The sequence below is a fragment of the Salvia miltiorrhiza genome, chromosome 7, assembly GCF_028751815.1.
Source record: "Salvia miltiorrhiza cultivar Shanhuang (shh) chromosome 7, IMPLAD_Smil_shh, whole genome shotgun sequence".
NCBI classification, from domain to species: Eukaryota; Viridiplantae; Streptophyta; class Magnoliopsida; order Lamiales; family Lamiaceae; genus Salvia; species Salvia miltiorrhiza.
This window is the reverse complement of record NC_080393.1, coordinates 48,071,124-48,093,763: the sequence shown is the minus strand read 5'-3', so window position 1 is coordinate 48,093,763 and position 22,640 is coordinate 48,071,124. Positions and strand designations below refer to the sequence as shown.

Genomic DNA, 22,640 nt, shown 5'->3' with positions numbered 1-22,640 from the left:
CCGTTGGGGCGTCTCGCACGAAGTCATCTTCATGGGCGACATCGGTCCGGCCCGTCAGGGTTGTTTGACCCATTCCCCCGGTCGTCAGGTTGGCCTGGAGGAGGGTACCTGTGACGTTTGTCCCGGTTGCTCCGGGCGTCTGATCTGGGGTACGCGTTTCACCTGCATTCACAAGAAGGGTGCCCAGATTAGGATGGATAGTTTCTGATCTATTGTTCCTTACCGATGATGAAGGGTCATCCGGGTTGATCTCAGTTCCATGGGGTGTGAACGGGACATCCTCTATGTCCACCATGGGGTTGACGGGAACTCGGAACCGGTTAGCATAGAGTGTTTGGATTTGAGGAGGCTGGATCTGGTTAAATGCATTCAACCGGGCGAGTAGCTCCGCATTTTGCTTTTCCAACAAGAGCCTACTCTCCCGTTCTTGCGCAATTTGGTCAGCCAAGGCGGAGATCCAGGCGTTCACCTCCACTTGGGCAAGTAGTTCCGACTGGGTTGAACCCGATTGGTTTGAGGCATTGTTCGGGTCGTGAGCATCATTCGGAGTACTCATGGTGTGACTTGGGCACGGCTTATCGGAATTCCTTGATTGCTAGGGCCCCACGGTGGGCGCCAAATTGTAGGGGGTGAATCCAACAATTAATTACGGAAGTGACGTCAGTAACGTCTGGATCGATGGGCACTAGCAACCTGAAACCACAAGCAACGTTAGAGCCCTCCGAAGAGCACCGGTGGGGGTGTCGATGGAAGGGCCTCCGACGCTCAAGTCAGCGAATTGATATGAATAATAACGTAAGTAACGTAATGACAATAATTAAACGATGGAGAGAAGATAGAAAAAGGATGGTAATGAAGGAGTTCTCCGACTGATCCGGTTGATCCAGTAGTCAGAGGTAGAGCTAATGAGCGGTATGGATCAAGGGGCGACGGACGTCGAGGCTAGCGGGGCCAGCCGGACGATCGGAACCCTAGAAAGTTGTGAGCGTGGAGGCGGAACGGAAGAGCGGGGATAGCGGGAGTGAGAGATCGTGTGTGAGTGCCAGAGTGGGAATGAATGATTGATCGTGTCTCCATTATGTCAATGGGCTGGTGCATATATAGGTTACGGGCCCGTAGGGTGGCGACTAGGGTTTCTAGAGTATTCTTTGAAACCCTTATGGTTTCGATTACCCCGGAAACGTCCTTTCATATCTTCCTATTTTTCCTAGGTATCCAACTACTATTGACTTACGTATGGACCTGCTTCATTGGGCCGGCCCGTTGGGCCGCATGATTTCGGGTTGCACGGATTCATTATTATTATTATTATTATTATTATTATTATTATTATTATTATTATTATTATTATTATTATTATTATTATTATTATTATTATTATTATTATTATTATTATTATTATCATCATCATCATTTAATTGATTAATTAGTTCATAATTTATTTTAAGCAAATAATAATTTAATTCTCATAACTATGAATCAAATTAATAATAATAATAATAATAATAATAATAATAATAATAATAATAATAATAATAATATTTTAAGCAAATTATAATTTAATTCTTAGAACTATGATCATACTTTATTAAGAAAATCTTAATTTAATTTTTTAAAACTACAAAAATAATACTTTATGTACATTATTATTATTATTATTATTATTATTATTATTATTATTATTATAAACAATTCTTGATTAAATTTTAGAGCTATGAATCACACTTTATTATTATTATTATTATTATTATTATTATTATTATTATTATTATTATTATTATTATTATTATTATTATTATTATTATTATTATTATTATTATTATTATTATTATGTAAGAAAATTTGAATTTAATTTTAGAATTATAAATCATATAATTAACCTTAATAATGTACTTTGTTGTTACTAAAAAAATTATAGAGAAATTTATTATAAAGATTAAATTATAATTTAATTCTTATATATATTGATTAATTATATTTATTTAATGATACAAATCCAGAATACTAATAAATATTTTTGGTATTTCCAAACACTGGAAAATGAATCCTAATAGATTCATTTTCCACGGAATCATTTTCCTGGGAATAACAATCCCAATTCACATTACTTTCCTGGCAAACAAACATGCCCATAGTTCTTTCTAGAACCACACTCTATGCGTATAATATATATATATATATATATATATATATATATATATATATATATATCAAATTGCTTTTCAAATCCTTTAAATTTATGCATGAATTTACGTGGAGAGCTTTTAAAACAATAACTAAGCATACCTATATAAATAGGCTGCTGACTAATCAAACCTATAGCCTATTTAAATTAATTAGTATAAATACTCCCTCCGTCCACGAAAGAACTTCCTATATTTCCTTTTTGGGACGTCCACAAAAGAACTTCCTACCTATTTTTGGACTATACCCTCATCACTTATAATCCTCTTACTTTTCACTTTTCACAACTCCCAAAATTAATTATAACACTTTTTCACCACTCTCAATACACTCAACTACCTTTTATCCACTCTCAATACACTTAACAATATTTTTTCTTAAAACCCGTGCCACTCCCTCCTAGGAAGTTCTTTCATGGACGGAGGGAGTATGTGGTTTGGCCATGAAACAATGCATACACTACCACATTTACTTAGAGAATTTAAAATAGTCAAGTTATTGACGAGCATTGGAGAATGATGATTTCACTGTAGGAAGGCTACAATAATTGACAAAAGTCAAGTTAATGTTGGAGGTTATGATCGTGCATATGTGTATGTATGATTTTCTATGTCTCGAATTTTATGGATGATACAATATGGTTGATTGTTTATGTGATTAAATGGTGTGAGTTGTGAGAGTTATGATTAACGCACATACGTGTTTATGTTTGACACTCAAACAAATGGTTTCGAGCTTAAATGATAGTGATGTGATAGAAAGTCTTGTGATTGATTGATATATTGAGTTAAAGTCTAGAAACGAGTCTCTCTTTTAGAATATTGTTTACATGGTGAAGCTCATTTTTTGGTTAATGAAAAGATGGAGAATGGATCTCTGGAACTCCACTTGCATGGTAATCTTTATTTTTTCCAAGTATGTTTTTCAATGTGAAGCATCAATTATGTTTATCCCCCGATTCACTTTACTGAATCGATTGCCTCAGGGGGCAATAATTGATTTGTGAGTTTATGCAGAGAACTTCATATGCAAATGGATTTGAAGTTGATTTTTTTTTCTTTTCAAATTGATGATTGCATTAGGATTACAAGGAAGCGGCTAGGCTTCGCGATTCACTGAAACTTTTTGAGGAAGAGGAGCTAGCTTTGCGACTTCAAAGGTTGTTGAAAGAGGCCATTTCCCAGGAAAGATTTGAGGTATCCATATATGCGTTATCCACCTTGTTTGGTTTTCCATTTCAATTTTTATCTAGGCCGTGATGAATCCAGAATCTTACAATTGTAATAAGTTTGTAAAGGATATGATGATATGACCATCTGGATAGTAGGGATACGATCTTCACCATCTGGATACGATCTTCACCATCTGCTACGATAGCAGAGACCCAGCAGCGCCTCCAACAGATATGCTCTACTGTACCATGCGGAGTTGAAAACCCCAACGCCGTTAACTCCGGAGTCCGGAGCTCGGCGTTTCGCCCATCGCCGATCCGCCCGATCCGCCTCATCGCCGATCCAGCAGCGCCTCCAGTCGGAGCTCGGCGTGGCGGAGAGATCAAGCAGCAGTCGAACATTATACTGTTCATCGACGACTTTTCCTGCAGCGCCTCAAGTCCGGAGCTCGAGAAACGCCGATCCAGCAGCAGTCGTCCAGCAGCGGTGCTCCCGCCTCATCGCCGGGCAGCAGCGACTTCGCCGCGCCACCAGCCCGGCGTTGACTTCGTTGCCAGCCACCAGCCCAGCGTTGCTCGCTGCTCACCGGCGGTCTCCGTTCGCTGCTGCTGTGCCCGTCAGCCCGGCGCTCGGAGCAACCTCGCCGCCGCTTGAGAGCAGCGACGCCATCGACGTCGCACGGGCTCGCCGTTCGCGGCTCCAAGCTGCGGCGACGTCGTCACAGATTGCCTCCGTTTGTGAGAAATGGCATCGCTCTAGCCTCCCCTCCCAAATTACCCCATAGTGTCTAATAACTTTGCTCCTGTCAGTCGATCATCATCGACACTACACAGTTCTACTAGGGATTTCACCACTGCTGATCAGACGACAATGAACTCTACGACAGTAATGACGGCGCTTCTCTTCCCCGAGTCTGGGATCACGATGCCTCCGAGCATCACGGTCACAGATAGTTCGGCGGAGGCTGCTAGAGTTACTGCTGATGTTTCATTCCCGGAAATCGCTGCGGTGATGACTGCCCATACTGTCGGCGTCTCTACTCAGGCCGATGGTCCTAAGGGCCTGATCCCGCCTCGCTCGATCGGGACTGCCCATTCGAATGTGGTCAGTCCATCGTCTGCTACGAAGGTGTCGCCTCCTCCTCAGCCGAAGGCCTCTTTTGCAGATAAACTGAAAGCTAGGGATGGCAGTCCGACCGAGCAAGTTTCCAAGCCTAGGGACGTCCCCGTTCATGACTTTACAATCCTCCGGCCTGAGTTGGTGGATCTCAAACGTTGCCTTGTTTTAGAGCCTTCTTTCCACCAACGACAAGTCCGGCGTTTCGCCCATGCGGTTCACGGCCGGCTGATCCTCCGCAAAGGTGAGTCACCTCGGTTTGCAGCGGATCTTTGGCAGGAACTTCAGCAGCTTTGGAAACCGTCTGCTGGTTGGTCGATTCATCCTCTCGGAAAAGGTTACTTCACTTTTAATTTCACCACCGACGAGGATAGGGCAGCGGCTTTCGCTAAAACGACTTGGCGTCTACGCTCAGGTATACTTCATCTCCAGGCTTGGGTGCCGAATTTTGATCCCTACAAAGCGCATTCTACCCTTGTTCACGTATGGATTAGAATCTTTAACTTGCCACATGAATATTGGCACCCAGAGGTTCTTTCCGGGGTCGCACGAGAAGTGGGTATGCCTATCTTGATTGATGGTCAATCTGCACAGGCTCATGTGGGTCACTTTGCTAGAATTCTTGTTGAGTTAGATGTTTCGGCTGATCTTCCTGAGGCTTTAGATATTAAGTGTGGCGACATTGATTTTACTGTCAAGTTTGGATATGAGAATTTGCCTTATTACTGCTCCGTTTGCAAGGTTGTGTGACATATTTCTAACGAATGCAGAAGGAGGAAAACGACCACGACCGAGGAGGGCTTTACGGAACATCAGGGCCGGGAACGTGGTCAGTCCAAGGTAGATGACCACAGGGTTCATCCTCGTCCCTACACCGGAAATCAAGAATCTCCAGCAAGGGCTGGAAAGGAAGCCGCTTTTGCTGAGGTTGGACAGGAACTGAACTCTTCTTCAGACTCTCCTACCTCATCCAATCCCTTTGCTGTGTTGGTTTCTCTAGAGTTGCAAGATGAACAGAGACTTGTTTGTGATGATAACATGGACAAGCCGCCTTCTGATGGAGGCCGAGCTTCAGATGCTTGCATCTATCAGGACAATCAGGATAGAAAGGATTTGGAACAGCTTGGGTCAGATGACGAAAAGAGCCAAATTGAGGTAGTGGAGCAGGAACACGAGAGGACTACTGCACCTCTGCTTGTTCAGCCGCTTGCTGTTATGACTGACAACAACGATGTGCTAACTTTGACTGGGACGACAGGACCCATTTCTCGTAGACGAGGGCGTCCGAAAGGGGCTATCAACAAGAAGGGGAGAGTTTCTGATTCTTCTATCAAGCACAGGCTCCGTCGTATCATAATCAATGGCATGTCCTCGAATTTCCAAAACTCAGCACGCCGTGATGATATGCAGGGCCCAGGTATTGACACTTCTTCTCCTGTGGAGTTCCTGAATAAAGTGAAGTATGCTCAGTCTAGAGGACAGATTCTGCAAAACTTTGTGATCAACTCCTCTAACTCTACCGATGCAGCCCATGCTATGTCGGTTGTGGCCTCTTCAAAAATGAAGAAAAAATGGGGAGATATGTTGGACGATGAAGATGACGATGTTTTAGACGAGGACGACCCTCTTAAAATGTTCTCTTAGTCTTGGTTTCTTTTTTGGTTACCCGGGGTTTCTTGCGGGTGCTTTTGCTTGTTCCTTATGTCTCTGGTCTCTCTTTTTTTTTCTTTTCTTTTTAATAAAATTTCTATTTCAGCAAAGGATATGATGATATGTTAAATTGGATATACAAAGTACTATTATATACTAAGTTAATTTGAAATTCATGGTAATCTAATAAAACATTGACTCTAGTTCATGTGAAATCTTTTCATTTGTGAAAACAACTTAGTCTTGTTTAAATAATCGAAATAACATGAGTTAATTTAATCTGAATGGTATCTGTAACTGTGAACAAATATCGTGCCTTTGCAAACTTTCCTTGTCATACATGTTATCCCCTGCAGTGATTTCTTTGCATTGTAAGTACTCATATTTATTGTGCGTATCTACTGCATGATGCAGCTACCTACTGCGATGAGTTAAAGGAAATTGCTCCCTATACTCTTTTGAAGTGCTCGAGTGACGCTACAACCTTGGTATGACATGCACATTATTTCATTATCAAGTTTCAAGAATTGATCAATTTGATATGATTCTGTGCAACTGAAATGCTTTGATTCTTGAATATGATAATGTGCACAACCCTACACTAGTCTAATGATAAATACAATGTCTTCTCTTTTTTCTGTCTTGTGCTAATTGCTGCATAATTTGCAGGGAATTAGAGTCCAAGTAAGGAGTGTGTACATTGCAGGTAGAAGTCAGCCATCAAAAGGCCTTTACTTTTATGCATATAGGATTAGAATCACCAACCTATCCGATCGCCCCCGTGCAACTTCTTAGACGTCATTGGATCATAACTGATGCCAATGGAAGAACTGAGACAGTCCAGTTAAGCTTCCAGTTTCCCACCTTTACCCCTCAGTACTTCAATAGACTCGATTCTGTATCTGTTTTTGAGGTATTATGCTTCACTTTCTCTATTGAGCACGTCGACTGGCAGAATGGTGAGACGCGTCTATCAGAAATGTGTTATGGTCCAAAAATATGGGAATGTGAAGATAGAATATCTTATTTTCCCATTGTGTATTGTGATGTTTAGATATATATTTGCTTCATTATTTGCAGGAAGGTGACTATGAGATGAAGCACATAGATAAAGTTGGAACTCGGACGTTCAATGTAGCTATTGCCCCCTTTGCTCTGTCCACATTTGGAGATGATATTAGTGTAGAGATTATCCAACTCATATGCAGCTTCTAGTTGTAGAGATTATGATGTTATTTAGATATATTTGACACTTTGATTATGGATGGATAAAGTTATTTGGATGATTAAATATTTATATATGTTTTGGTTGTGGAATATGTTGTGCTTGAGGATATTGTATATTGTATAATTTGTATTTAAATTCTGCATTTGAAAATACATAACGGAAATAATCGTTATGTAAAATACAAAAAAACGTTATGTATATCAACAACAAAGTATAAGAGATACATTTTATAACGAAAAAAATAAGTTTTATAACGATGAAAACCGTTATATATAGTTACAATACATAACGGAAAAAATAAGTTTTATAACGGTGAAAACCGTTATGTATTGTTACAATACATAACAAAAAAAAAATACATTTTATAACAGATTTTATTGTTATGTATTACATTCATACAAAACGGTAATTAACCGTTATGTAAAATATAAAAAATCGTTATGTATAGTTACAATACATAACGGAAAAAATACATTTTATAACAGATTTTACCGTTACGTATTACAATCATACACAACGGTATTTCATGTGTTATGTATCATCATAGTGCCGTTATGTATACATAGTACAGATAACGGTATATTACCGTTATGTATGAGCGCCCTCATACATAACACCACTATATACAACGCTTGTTTTGGTACATAGATAACGGAAAATTACCGTTATGTATGAACGTTTTTTTAGTAGTGGGTGGGTTATATTTTTTAAAATATATTTGAGTTATTAAGCTTTGATATTGTTAGTTAAAATGTGGTATGTTCATGAAATATTTTTACGTTCTTCCACTGTTTAATGCTCTTATGTTAACAATTGTGGCTTTTAAAAGGTCTAAGACACCTATTAAAAGTTGTGCGCACTGTCTTAAGGTAGTGGATTGATCCCCACGAGCCTTATAGACGAAATGAGGATTTTGGGTTCTCCCTTATTCCGGCTAGCTAGATGGTGTAGCTGACGTGGGTTCGTCCCGGGGTCCCATCTAGTTAATGAATGAATGAATAATTACTTCCCAGGGGTCGCCCAGAGACTACAAATGAAAGAATAAAGATAACAGTGGTGCTACGGTATGGCGCGCGCAAATGAATGAAAATGATTTGTGATTATAGAAGTTTAAGGTTTACCTTTAAAACCTTCTATAATTCACGTATGTGCATGGATTATCATATGAAAATGATGATTTCAAAAATGCATGACTCACTGGGTACACTAGTACTCAGCCCACAAATCTTTTCAATCTTTTCAGGTCAATGATCAGTTGGTGGCGACGAAAACAGCTGTGGAGGGTTGGCAGCTATATCTTAAAATAGATATTAATATTATATTAAGAAATTGTTATATATTTGGAGTATGTAAAATGCTAGTCAAAGATCATATATAAAATATGATATTAATAAAATTTTACACGCAGTTTATTTATTCATTTATTTATCCCTCGATGGAGAGAGCATGTAGTCGGCCCCTCTTGGATGCTTGACCAAAGCCCTCATGAACATGTTGGTGCGATGACAACCTCATGAGTTAGCTGGTCGGTCAACTCCTTTTGGTGAGCTAGACTCGGTTACCCCATCATTTATTGTTTTATTAAAATTGTTATTAAATGTCCGACTGCTTCTAAACCACCAGTGTGCTGAGCCAAACTTTTCGACTTTAATAATAATAATAATAAAATGTTACTACTTAATTAAGTTATCTATTATTATTATTATTATTATTATTATTATTATTATTATTATTATTATTATTATTATTATTATTATTATTATTATTATTATTATTATTATTATTATTATTATTATTATTCCCCTTTCTTTTCCGCTTCTTAAATCCAACACCCAGTCACGTTTCGGCATTCGTGCCTTCCTTCGGAAATTGGGGCATGACAGTCTTGGGTGCGACCGTCGTAGCATGCGGCGGGTCTGACCCGGGCCCCAACCGCGCTCCTAAACCTGAAACCTGATCCGCTTGGATTTGACCCGCGCCCCAAATTATTATATTTGTTTGTAATAATTGTTACTTATAATGAGCATAAGATATACATTTGTTCGCACAAATGTATACCTATATAAATATAAATATTTACCTTCATTCAATATAAAGTATTATATTTTTTAAAGTGTTAATATACAAGAGTACCCACTTTTATATAGTAAAAATAAATTTTACCCACTCAAATTAAAACATAAAAAAATACCCACTTTTTGCATGAATAGACTAAAATACCCCTTCTTAAATATTTGCAATTTTCCAAAAACAAAATCCTCTCTACTCTTTCTCTCACTATGCTCTCGTCTCTCTCTCACTCTCTCGCTCTATTCTCTCTCTCTATTCTCTCTCTCTCTCTGGGCTGATTCCGTTGCTCCAATCGATTGAGAGAGGCGACTCGAGAATGAAGAGGACGAAGCCGGCAGCCAGTCGCCGGGAGTTACAGCGGCGGCAGCGATTTCGGATTTAAGAGGAAAATTAAGGCTTGATTCGATTTGATGAATTGGGGGCGAATTGAGAGGGAGAAGGAGAATCTAGGCGATGAGGCCTCTGAGGTTGAGAGAGAGGAGCGGGCGTGGAGCGACGCCCTCGGCCGGACACGGCCTCGCCGGGGCCATACGCAGTGGAGCTCGTGAGGAGACGGAGAGAGAAAGAGATGTTGGGCGGCGTGTCTGATTTTTGAGAGAGAGAGAGAAGAGCTCTCACTCTGCAGAAAGCGCTCTCCATCTACACTCTCTCTCCCTCTTTTTTTTCTCTTCCGGCGGCGGATCGTCGTACTACGGCTGTGGCAGGAGGTGAGGGCGGCGGCTGAGGCGCATTGCGGTGTGGCGCTCCTGCCGTGGATGAACGCGATCTCGATCTCCACCTCTAGAACGACGTTGTCGACGGCGCTGTCGTCGGAAACGGATCTGCTGCAAGCGGCGGTGAAGATGCCGCTGGTGGTTGTCGTGATGTCGAATCCGGGGATCTGTAAATCGGAATTTCAGATTTGGAGCTTCCTAGCCAAGTCCGCCGGAGAGAAGGCAGTAGACGACGACGAGCTCGAGTACTTAGGGTCTCCGATTGATTAATCTCGGTCATTTATTCTTTTTTGTCGAATTTTGTGATGTATTGTCTTCTCAAACTATTGGTTTGCTATCCTTACAACTGTTGGAAATATGTGAATTTCGATTTTATGGTGATATATGTTGATGAAAATCGCTCAATTTTGTTCAAATGTTCTTGAATTCACAACCATGTTTATGAATTCACAACTGAATTATCAGCGTTGGTTGTGAATTCACAATTGAAATAGTGTTGGTTGTGAATTCAAGTTTCGTTGGTTGTGAATTCACAATTTGAAATAATGTTGGTTGTGAATTCACAACTTGAAATATTATTGGTTGTGAATTCATGCGAATTCACAACCGACACTTGTTATTCACAACCAATACATGAATTTAGTTGTGAATTCGATTTGAATTCACAACCAATAAACAGTGGGTATTTGTAAAATTTTTATATGTAAGGGTAAAATGGTAAATGTGGGTATTTTTTTTAAGTTTTTATATTAGTGGGTAAAATTTATTTTTATTATATAAAAGTGGCTATTTTCAAAATTCACTCTTTTTTAAACCCTAAGCCCTGTAAATTAAACCCTAAATCCTGTAAATTAAACCCTAAATCGTGAATACTAAACCCTAATAGGAATATTTACTTTTAATAAGAATAAGATATACATCTGGTCGCACAAATGTATACTTATATTAAAATAAATATTTACCTTCATTCAATATAAAGCATTATACATATCAATAATTACTTTTTCTTACAATAATAATTATTTAATCAAATAATAATGTAATTATTTATGCTTATTAAAAGTAATCGTTATTATAATAAAAAGTAATAATTGATATAGAGAAATGTAATGTTTTAAAAAATATTACATTAATTGTAATTATTGTTGTAATAAAAATTAATTATTGTTATTGTTAGAGTATAAATACTCTATATTGTATTGTCATTATGTAGACGATATCATAGACAGTATCAGATCTGACAGATTTAGTATTCTAAAAAAATAAGCACAAGACTCCTACTTGAAGTATAATTATTATATGGATATACATCTTACTGATTTGATAACCCACGAAATTATCAAGCACTATACGATTGGACTCTTATTTCTTAAAGAATAATTTATTCAAGGAAAATTCTTATCAAATTGGACTCGATACATCTTCTATATAACGGCCATATTGGTTGCTGCGTGCATTTTTCATCAGAACAGAGTAACGACTAACGACTCTCTCAAGAAAAAGAGATACTCTTGGGTGCACCCAGGTGTACGGTACAATCGGGTCGCCCATGACCCAGATCTGAACCCGTGAATGCATAAATTTTATACAATTGCTTACAATTAATAATATGTTTGTTGGTGTAGTTGGTTAAGTTCATGTAATAATCCATTGTTGTGGGTTCAACTCCCACTTCTAGCATTTCTTTGTTTTTTTTTTCATTCTCTTTTAAATCGTTCTTTTTTCGTTTTATTTTTCTTTTTCTTTTTTCTTTTATAAATGACACTATTATGTTCTACAAATGATATTATATGGAAATGACACTAACACTATTATAAATGACACTTGCATTATTTCACTATATAAATGATATATTTTCATTCCAATTCCAAATGAAACTATGACATATCAAATGAAAATTTAAGATTTCAAATGACACTACAATAATTCAAATTACGTTATGAGATTTAAAATGACACTATGACATTTCGAAATGAAACTACAAGATTTCAAAAGACATTACAAGATTTCGAATGACACTATAAAATTTCGAATGATACTTTAAGAATTTGAATGTAACTATGACATTTCAAATGACACTATGAGATTTAAAATGACATTACGATATTTCGAAATGAAACTACAAGATTTCAAAAGACACTACAAGATTTTGAATGACACTATAAGATTTCGAATGACACTTTAAGAATTTGAATGAAACTATGACACTACAAGAAGTTAAATGACACTACAAGATTTAAAATGACACTTTAACATTTGAAAAAATGCTACAAGAGGTTGAATGACACTATGACATTTCGAACGACACTATGTCATTACGAAATGATGACACTATAAGATTTCAAAAGACACTACAAGAATTCGAATGACACTACAAGATTTCGAAATGAAACTTTAAAATTTCAAAATGACACTACAAGAATTCAAATGACACTACAAGAAGTTGAATGACACTATAAGATTTAAAATGATACTTTAACATTTGAAAAGACATTACAAGAAGTTGAATAACACTATGACATTTCGAAATGACACTATAAGATTTCAAATGAAACTATGTCATTTAGAAATAACACTATGACATTTTGAAATGAAACTTTAAGATTTCCAGTGACACTACAAGATTTCAAAAGACACTAGATATTTCGAATGACACTACAAGAATTCAAATGACACTACAAGATTTCGAAATGAAACTTTAAGATTTCAAAATGACACTACAAGAATTCAAATGACACTACAAGATTTTGAAATGACACTTTAAAATTTCAAATGACACCTTTAAGATTTTGAAATGACACTACGTCATTACGAATGAAACTTTAACATGACACTTTAACATTTCAAAATGACACTTTAACATTTTGAAATGATAATGTCATTTATATAGTGTTATTTTTATAACATGATAGTGTCATTTATATAGTATTATTTAGATATATTAAAAGTGTCATTCAAATATCAATATAGTATCAATAATTAATGTAGATGGTATAATTTAATAATAAAATTGGTATTGTTATACATAATTAAAAGTGTAATTCAAATAGAAATATAGTAGTATCATTTAATAATATAGATAGTGTAATTTACTAACAACAATAGTATCATTATACATAAATTAAAAGTGTCATTCAAATATACATATAATATCATTTATGAATGTAGTTATTGTAATTTTTTAAGAAAAATAGTATCATTAAATGACACATTTAATATATTAAAATTATATTTTTAAAAGAATGAAAAACAAAATTTTACAAAAAAAAAAAATTGAAATTAAAAAAAATAAGGAAGAAACGAAAAAAAAGATAGTATCGGTATACATAAATTAAAAGTGTCATTCAAATATTGTAACACCCCGATAATTTAGATTTATTTTATAAGTTTAATTAATAGTATTTTCTTGTATAGCTTATTTTTTTAAATAATTACATGATACATATAGATATGCACCATTAATTTTATCTAGACTATTATTATTATTATTAGTATTATTTTTGTTTCCTATTAGAACTAGAACTCTTTAAAAACTAGTATAAATATGGGACCTATTTTCAAACCCGAAAACAGACGGACACACTAATTAATTAGGATTTTAGAGAGCAGAGAGGGCCAGAAACGTGTGGAGTCAGATTTTCGCAGGAAATCAAGTTCTGGCAGTTTCGGGAGAACGGCCATAACTTCCTTCAAAGAACTCCGATTCAAGCGAAACAGGCGGCCACGGAAAGCTCTCTCGAATACGAAGAAGTCGTATTTCTGGGCAAAATACGATTTGAGGACGTTTGAGGCTTCAAACGAAGGCTTGAAGCTGACTGGTCTGTTCAGCTGCGATTTTGACGAATTCTTCTGGTGCCGCGCTATTAAGATCTTCATTCCGGATTTGATTTATTTAGCTTCGACTTTAAGGTGAGGGATTATATGCTTGTTGTTATATTCATGTATGTTTGAATGTGCTTTTAGTTCATGTTTGATTATGCTTACTCAGATACATGATCAGAAACACAAAATATCATGTTCAAGTACATGATCAGAACGCAGAATATCATGTTCAAGTACATGATCAGAACGCAGAATATCATGTTCAAGTACATGATCAGAAATTCAGAATATCATGTTCAAGTACATGATCATAAATTCAGAAACACTCAGAATTCAGAATATATGTATGACAATGTGAATTATTTGCATGTTTATGTGTACGTGAATATTTGCATGGTTTCTCATTGAGTATATTTTCAATATGCTCACTCCCTTATCTTCTCAGTTTTGTAGTTATGGAGTTGAGGTGGCCATGGAAGTCGAGAATGACTAGGGATAAGGATTTTTACATTAAACTTTTTAGCTGAACTTGTTAAGTTTTAGTTAATTGTTTTGTTTTTTTTATGATACTACTTTAGTTTAGGCAAATTGTTTTTTTTTAAATTAGTTTAAATTTTGATAGTTAAGAAATTCTATTTTAACTATTAGTTCTTCAAGTTTTTAGTTTGAAAAGTTTATGAAAAATGGGGCGTTACAAATATACATATAATATCATTTGTGAATGTAACTGAAATTTTAAAAAAATAAGAAAGAAACGAAAAAAAAAAGATAAAAGTGAAAATAAAAGAAAAAAGAAACGAAAAAAAAAAAGAACAAGAAAAGACAAGTGGAAATGCGCTGAAGGGGAACCAAACAAATGATGAAAAAATCACTAGAATATAGGGCATTCTAGGAATCGAACACATGACCTCACAAATGATAGCAATAAGTCTGAACCAGCAGAGCTAATTGCTCAGTTAGTAAATACTCTACACGTTTAATAATTGCTCAGATTTGACCCGGGTGCACCGTGCACCCAAGTGCACACAAAATTTTGCCTTTCTTAAAAAATAATTTATTCAAGGAAAGTTCTTATCATATTGGACTCCTTTATACATCTTCTATATAACGGCCATATTGGCTGCTGCATGCATTTTTCATCAGCACAGAGTAACGACTAACGACTCTCTCAAGAAAAAGATACGGTAAATCAATGGATTCATTTTCTTCTTTCTTCGATTCGCCATCTTCCTCTCGAAACCGATGGAGTTATGATTCGCTCAAGAATTTCCGCCAGATTTCTCCCGTTGTTCAAACACATCTTAAAAAGGTTTTTCTTTCCTCACCGATTCTTTGTTTTTTCAATTGATTAACTTCTAGGTTTTCAACTCCTTGTGTTGTGAGATTTTGCGCCGATGATTCTACTGTTTTGGTATGTGTACATGTTGCGATTAGGCAGAGACCTAGTTGAATTTCTTTCGATTTCATTTTACCGCATGATTTATGAGGGTAATTGGTATAGTTCAGAATTGGTTCTGTTTGATTGACCTAGACTGGTTGCAACTAGTTCCGGCAGATTTACTGATCGATGAGTTGTCGATATCTTTCCCGACACATTTTCATATTTTCGGCGTCGAATTTTGTTAATGTCGCATGCATTCTTATACCTTATTTGACTGTTTCCGATTGCCCTATTTCATCTGTGGACCAAGTAGTTGCTAGAATGTGGCGTTTTGGGTTTCATTTTGATGCGAGTTCTTTTGCAGTTTTTGGTGATGGGAAAATTAATACTCATTGGGACAAGTATCTGTTAATGAATTCCCTTAGCTATGCTTTAAAGTTTGTTGAACATCTATATTAATTTTGATGTAGAAAAGATGAGGGGTTTTACTTATGGGTCTGCTTGATTTCAGGTGTATCTTTCTCTATGTTGCGCATTGTTGGCATCGGCAGTTGGGGTTTATCTCCACATTCTTTGGAACGTGGGCGGTATTCTGACCAATCTTGGATGGCTGGGCTGCGGCTTTTGGTTGCTAGCTACTCCTTTTCACCAAGAGGTCTTCCTACCGCTCTTTTTTTTAATAGAGTCCTTTTTTATTTGTTTATTGCTCAAAAACTTTTGGTTTAGGTTTTTGATTTTGATCCTTACTTTGTTTGATGATTGACAGCAAAAGAAAAACTCCCTTCTCATGGCAGCAGCGCTCCTCAAAGGAGTCTCGTGCGGTCCTTTGGTTCAACTGGCCATAGAACTTGACCCAAGGTATATGTATTTCCTAAGAGAGCATATGAGTTTGGAGATATATTTAAGCTGTTATCTTATTGTATAACACTGCTGATTTCTCCAGTCCCCTAAAACTATGCATTTATTTCCTTTTTGGTACGTCCCCCAAATATATGCACTTCCTATTTTTGGACACTACCCCACACATAATTTTGAAATTTTACCCTTATAACTTACACTTAATCAATTTAACAATACCCTAAATGTGTGATCCTTTCTCTACTATCCATACACTCAACAACTTTTTACTAACACCCGTGCCAAAAGATTCCCTGCATATTCAAGGGACGGAGGAAGTATCAGTGTCACATATTTTTGCTATTGTCTGTAACTGCAGTATTTTAAAGTTCGTCATGCACACCGTTTATACTTTTGTCCTTGTTTACACTTTGCTGCATGAGAACACCAAAACCATACTTTCTTTCAGTATCTGTTGAAACTGAGGTCTCGGGAGTCAGGAGGAGTCATCCAGATTGTTATCGCTGTGAAAATGGGAATCTTGAGACCTGCAACTTTTTAATATCTGACTGGATCAACTCTTCTTCTTCTCCTCAGTCTCCACTAGATATGGCACCCTGTTATGTTTTCTTTTTACGCTAACCTTTCTTTTCAAAATGTGTTTTTGTGAATTCACTTGGTCTTTGTATATAGTTTTAATCAAATGGGAAAATGCTTATTTTGCCCCTATCCTTTCAATTTTTTTGAATTGGATCCGTGTGCTGTTATTTGTTACTATTGAGTCCTTATTCTTACATTTAGTTAAAATTATAGCACTTCTGGGACCAAATTTTGGGAAAAAAGTAATTTAATAATAATTGCGACTATAGGTAATGAAAGTAACAAACAAAAGTACAAGGATTAATTCTAAATTCTAAATAAACTTGAAAGTAGACTATTCTTTCCCAGCTGTAATGCTGATGTTGACAAGCAGAAGCTAGCTATTACCTGTACTTCGAGTTGGTATATGGTTTCCTTGTATGCTAACCTTGTTAAATCTTTTGCCTTTGCAGCATTGTGGTTGGTACTTTCATTGGTTGTTCTCTGGTCTATGGTTTTTTTTATGAAGCTGCAATGCTTGCTAGGCGTAGAGAGTACTTGTACCTTGGTGGTCTTCTTTCTTCTGGTCTCTCCATCCTACTTTGGCTGCGCTTTACATCCTCAATTTTTCGTGGTTCCATGGCTCTATTCAAATTTGAGGTATTGAATTGTTTTGTTACTTGGAGTCGATGAACGTATTGAGTGTTAATTCCCTTCATGCTCCTTTTGTGTTGCAGTTGTATTTGGGACTCTTGGCGGTTGTGGGCTGCATAGTCGTTGATACCCAGGATATTATTGAGAAAGCACGCTTGGGAGACCTGAACTACGTGAATCATGCTCTAACCTTGTTTGGTGATTTCTATGACGTGTTTGTACGAGTTCAAATTATCATGGTAAGTATCATTTATGATGGTTATTAGTCTATCTATTTTTCTCTTGTTATTTTTCATTTGCTTACCGTGAACTTGGATGATCTGTTGCAGTTGAAGAACACGTCTGAGAAGGAAGGAAAGAGGAAAGAAGAAAAAGAAGAAGAGGAACTGAGTCACCCCAGCTTGAAATTACAGAGAAGCTGAACAGAGTTCGTCTTGGAAAATAAATCTTGTGTATAAAACATGGTGTTTGCGTAATGGTACGATATGAGTTAGTAAAGTTGTCGAGTACATTGAAATTTTGATGATGGCGCATGTTTGCATGTGAAGAAGCCCGATGGCTCTCATCTTTTTCACTACTTGCTTTATTTGAATCTATCAAAAGCTGGTTCCAACTGGTTTCTTAGCTTCATATCTTGCTTAGTTAAGGGTTGATTTACTATGAATGTATAGGAGGGAGGGGTTTGGGCTCAGTTTATTTGAAGGAGGTTGCATGCTAAAACATGTTTCTTACTTCTAAGGCTTGTAGGATGTTAGATCTTACTAGTTTATATTATGAATGACTAAAATTATAGGGAAATTTACAAAATACTATAGGAAAGGTCAGATTCCCTCTATTTTTGGGGTGATGAAGAAATCAGTAATTGCTATTTGAGGTGTGCTATACGTATGTTATATTATGCAATGGGGAAATGTAAATTGTATATCGTAGTTATAAAACAGTTAGGGTAAATTTAAACCACAATAAGAAAAAAAGTATGGGATTGTTGGCGTGCAAATCACATATAGATATTGTTGGTGAAAAAGTTTGGGTCATCCATCTCATCTCATCTCCCAAAATCGGTGCTCAAGTTTCAAACCCTTTTGGATACTCAGTTTGAAATTTGGAACATAAGTCTCTGCGATTGAGAGCTGAAAGTCGTTTCTTGATTTCTTGTAATTCACTATCTTTGTTTATTCATATAGAATCACTCGACTGTATATTCAATTAAATCGAATCACGCAAAAATTCCAACAACGAAATGCTATCTCCCCAGACTTGAGTCATTAAATTAGGAGTTGGAATCAATGAAGAGGAAATGAAAAACTATTATTAATTCTCTATAAAAGGAGAGAAGAAAACGTCAATAGCAAAAGCTTAAAATTTATTTCTCTTATTCAGATTCCACACACACACACACATATATATATAGAGTATAATATACGTAAACATACACAAAACACAATATACGAAAACACGAAATTCTTTCTAGTGAGATATCAAAGTTATATATAGGTAGGTAGGTGGGAGGATTAATTGAGTTGAATGGCAGCGTCATATGTAAGTCCAGCTTTCCAATCGGCGGCGATGACACTTGAAAGCTGCACCCACTTGGCCTCTGCGTTTGCGCCGCCCACCACTTGCATTCTCAAGCTTATCGCCGCCCCCAATGGTGGGTTTTGATGATCCCACACTGCTCCGTATACCCTTCGCATTTCCCTCCATTCTTTGCAATCCTCCTATCCATAAAAATGATTTATTATTATTGCATGTCAATTAATATATACGGAAAATTACATTAACACTAAAATTATAGGTCGTTCACACTCTTCAGTCTTCACTTACAAATTGCACTAACCTTGTAAATAACACTATTCGGTTATATAAATAATACTGCCTATAGTTACAAATGACACTATAATATTTTAAAATATTATAATGTCATAATCTGAACTTGTATCCTGATCCAAATCGTGTAAATGACACTATTTAGTTATAGTGTTATACAAATGACATTGTCTATAATTAACATTATTCGGTTATATAAATGACACTGCTTATTGAGTCAGTTATAGGTAGTATCTTTTTTTAAACTAAATAGTGTCAATTATAGACAATGTCACTTGTATAATCGAATAGTGTCAATTATAGGCAGTGACATTTGTATAATCAAATAGTGTTATTTATACGATTTGAAATAGGATACGGATTCGAATTAGGATGTGGGTCAGGGTTTGAGTATGAGTGCAACCTTTTCGTGGGAAATAATTTATTTAATATTTGAATTATCACAATTTTTAAAATTAATATCATATGGTTCGATTTTTTGGGGGCGAAAACTCCACGTGGCATATCGAAAGCTGAATTAGATGGCAGTAAAACAAATTAAAAATTAATGGTAATCCAAACCACATAATTTTGATACAGAAATATTAAAATCAAAATCAACATTTCCCCAAAAATATCTTTATCTACCGCATCAAAATGGCATCGTTAATTTTTTTGCCAGTTCATTTTTAACTTCTTTTTTTTCTAGAATCCAGCTCCACTTTCGGCGTGCTCTGACATATTTTCATCGCCGGATATAAAAATCTCATAATGTAATTGTCTCACAATTTAATTCTTATCCTCCTTCATATTATACGTGTAAAAAAGCAAGTATCTATTAAAGTGTAATTTTCTGTTTTTCATGTCAATAAGCAAATAATTTTAAAGCGACTTTGACATATATCAAGATTAAATAATTTTTTCTAGTAAAATATTGATGTTACCTGCCATATTTGGACAGCAGTGACGTCGTTGATTCCTGATTGGTAGATAGGTAGGATGGCCAAGTAATGAGGATAGGAGCTTCGTTCGTGAACTTTGACGACGAGGTTGGAGGCGTATCGGCAGGGGACCCGTCGGTACTCGACGTCAACGACGCCGTAGGCGAAGAGGTCGGCAGCCATGTTAGGCTTAGCCAAATTAGCATAGGCGCGCGTGCTTAATATGAAGTCTGTGTAATGACCCTCACCGTAATCCGTCGCCACTACCTCTGTTCCTTCGTCGCTGCAATGTGCTGCAATTTTGCATCTAACCTGTGGAACAAATCTTAATCACATACCATATAATTCTTTCCATTATTCAAAATACCTACTCCCTCCGTCCCACAATTTAGTATCCATATTTTCCAGTTTAATCCATCCCCGATTTAGTATATAGAAATATCTAATTAAATACAAAACTTTTTATTTGTACGTAAAATTTAAATTTGATGAAAAAAATATTGTATTTAGTTTAGATGCAAATAGTACTAATTGTTAAATGTAATTGTAGAGAAATTTATGTACCCGGTAGCAGGCACCGCAGCCAGAGCCGTTTCTGAAAAGTCTGGAGACTCCACTGACCTGCCCATTGTATACCGTCCTTCCATAGTCTCCATATCCACACGCTCCAGCTTCATTTATAAAAATAAAAATAAAACACAAATAGACATTCCGTTAGTTATCACTGTTAATTTTTTATTGCTTTTCAATCATGGACATATAATATAATAAAATTCCACATAAAACACTAACAGAATTATATAATAAACTAAATTTTAAAAATAAACAACTTAGTTGGAAATACGTATTAAAATTGAGCCCATTGTCATTTTAAAAGACTTAGTAAAGAGAGAAGGTAATCATTAGCAAGTCCTTAAAAGTCCCATAAGAAGAGAAGATACTCCAAATTTATATATTAAAGACAAAATCATTATCAAGTTGGTGTGAAACAGAAAGAGTGACTTTAACATGCCCCGCACGTGTAGCCCGTTATGACTCATTGGCTACTAAAACGTGCAAAACTGAAAAATCACATTGAACTTGAGTCTGCTCTGGTATCATATTAGAATTGAGCCTATCATCCTTTTAAAATGTCTCGTAAGGAGATATGATACTCCAAACTTATATATTGGAGATATGATCATTATCAAGTCGATGTGAGACAGAAATGGTGGCTTTAACATGCTCGTACGTGTACGTGTAGGTCGATATATATGACTCATTGGTTACTATAATGTGCACAACAGTCAAATCAATAACAATCAAATTGCACTGAACTTAGACCTGCTCTAATACTATATTAGAATTGAGCTCATCATTCTGTTAAAAACCCTCATAAGAAAGAGAGTACTACAAACTTATATAAGAGTGTGTTACAAAAGGATGACTTTAACAATATGTTTTCCCCTCCAACTAATAAGATGACATCCAAATTTAATGTGCATACGCCATTTGCAACTCTAAAAAAAAAAAAAAGAATTGACGAAGAAATGAAGCAAATTAAATGATAGATACATACTAGGATTTCCATTGCAATCAGGGCTTCCATAGTAGGTTGCTCTTGTGCCAATATACACATCATCAGCCAAGCAGAGGGCTGCGCCCACTACTACCACAACACCCACTAATTTTGAAAACACAAAGTAGTAATAGTGTGATGAACCCATTGAATTCAATATGTAATAACTTATGAAATTTTCTAGCAAATAAGACTCTCTTTTTTGATAAAGTATTAATATGAGTGCACAAAATCCTCGGCGAGAATCCCATATTTATAGTTCGACCTAAGCTAGGGAGGGGAAGACACTTGGAAATCAAATTTTCTTAATTGTTTATCCAAGTAGTGGAATTGAACCAAAGTGTGACCACTTGATTGGAGAACACTTGCATAAAACAAATACTTTTTGGTTATGACATATATTAATTGGATAAATCTATTCATACATAATATGTATACACGTAATAGGATAGTTTGTAAATTACCATTAACTAAAATGTGTTTTGACATTCATAGCCTTGATCGAATTTTATGGAAAGAAATTTAAATATCAAAATAAATCTCTTTCCTTAATAGTTAAATATTATTTCCATATATAGATTAAATTAATTATACTATATTGACTAAGTAATTGCTACCTAATATACATTGATTTATTTTTGTATATATACTTGATCTTATTTAAATAGTGAAATATATTGTGTCCTATAATAATTTCATATAATAATAATAATAATAATAATAATAATAATAATAATAATAATAATAATAATAATAATAATAATAATAATAATAATAATAAAAACACCAAAAATATATCTTAGAATGGCGGCAAACACTAATACTAAAATTAAACATATCCATTGCTTAAAAGCCAAAGAAACCAAGCTCGCTTGCTTGATCCTTCTCAAACATCTCAAAATATTGATAGATGATTGTCCCGTCGTCTC

The 22,640-nt window shown here is 35.8% G+C and overlaps 3 protein-coding genes across 6 annotated transcripts; 2 read left to right on the top strand and 1 right to left on the bottom strand.

The window, feature by feature from the left end:
• The first annotated feature begins 3,223 nt into the window (after positions 1-3,223).
• On the top strand, positions 3,224-7,439 carry LOC130994571 (uncharacterized). 4 transcript variants are annotated; one of them, XR_009091797.1, is made up of 4 exons: positions 3,242-3,380; positions 6,537-6,610; positions 6,792-6,965; positions 7,203-7,439. XR_009091797.1 is itself a non-coding variant. In XM_057919612.1 (2 exons), exons 1-2 carry the CDS (start codon positions 6,862-6,864, stop codon positions 7,335-7,337), a joined length of 309 nt encoding a protein of 102 aa, XP_057775595.1. In that variant the 5' UTR covers positions 6,657-6,861; the 3' UTR covers positions 7,338-7,439. The 4 variants fall into 4 exon arrangements, 1 of the variants encoding a protein (XP_057775595.1); XR_009091796.1 differs by having other exon boundaries at positions 6,792-7,081; XR_009091798.1 differs by lacking the exon at positions 6,792-6,965 and having other exon boundaries at positions 3,224-3,380.
• A 7,616-nt stretch (positions 7,440-15,055) lies between these two features.
• LOC130994570 (bax inhibitor 1-like) lies at positions 15,056-18,030 on the top strand. The gene is made up of 6 exons (XM_057919611.1): positions 15,056-15,264; positions 15,848-15,991; positions 16,103-16,194; positions 17,226-17,412; positions 17,490-17,645; positions 17,736-18,030. Exons 1-6 carry the CDS (start codon positions 15,148-15,150, stop codon positions 17,826-17,828), a joined length of 789 nt encoding a protein of 262 aa, XP_057775594.1. The 5' UTR covers positions 15,056-15,147; the 3' UTR covers positions 17,829-18,030.
• A 722-nt stretch (positions 18,031-18,752) lies between these two features.
• Positions 18,753-22,113, bottom strand: LOC130994568 (expansin-like B1). Its single transcript, XM_057919610.1, has 4 exons — positions 21,712-22,113; positions 20,718-20,824; positions 20,157-20,465; positions 18,753-19,124 (listed from the first exon to the last, which is right to left on the bottom strand). The coding sequence occupies exons 1-4, from the start codon at positions 21,857-21,859 to the stop codon at positions 18,918-18,920; spliced, it is 771 nt and encodes a 256-aa protein (XP_057775593.1). The 5' UTR covers positions 21,860-22,113; the 3' UTR covers positions 18,753-18,917.
• Between the last annotated feature and the right edge of the window lie 527 nt (positions 22,114-22,640).

Bases quoted from the DNA above. Each gene is read 5' to 3' on its own strand.
- LOC130994571 (XM_057919612.1), top strand. From the start codon at position 6,862: ATGCATATAGGATTAGAATCACCAACCTATCCGATCGCCCCCGTGCAA. The intron at 7,036-7,202 runs GTATTATGCTTC...CATTATTTGCAG, and splicing joins ATTCTGTATCTGTTTTTGAG to GAAGGTGACTATGAGATGAA.
- LOC130994570 (XM_057919611.1), top strand. From the start codon at position 15,148: ATGGATTCATTTTCTTCTTTCTTCGATTCGCCATCTTCCTCTCGAAAC. The intron at 15,265-15,847 runs GTTTTTCTTTCC...GCTTGATTTCAG, and splicing joins TTCAAACACATCTTAAAAAG to GTGTATCTTTCTCTATGTTG. The intron at 17,646-17,735 runs GTAAGTATCATT...GATCTGTTGCAG, and splicing joins TACGAGTTCAAATTATCATG to TTGAAGAACACGTCTGAGAA.
- LOC130994568 (XM_057919610.1), bottom strand. From the start codon at position 21,859: ATGGGTTCATCACACTATTACTACTTTGTGTTTTCAAAATTAGTGGGT. The intron at 20,825-21,711 runs GTATGTATCTAT...TTATAAATGAAG, and splicing joins TGATTGCAATGGAAATCCTA to CTGGAGCGTGTGGATATGGA. The intron at 19,125-20,156 runs GTAACATCAATA...TTTTATGGATAG, and splicing joins CTGCTGTCCAAATATGGCAG to GAGGATTGCAAAGAATGGAG.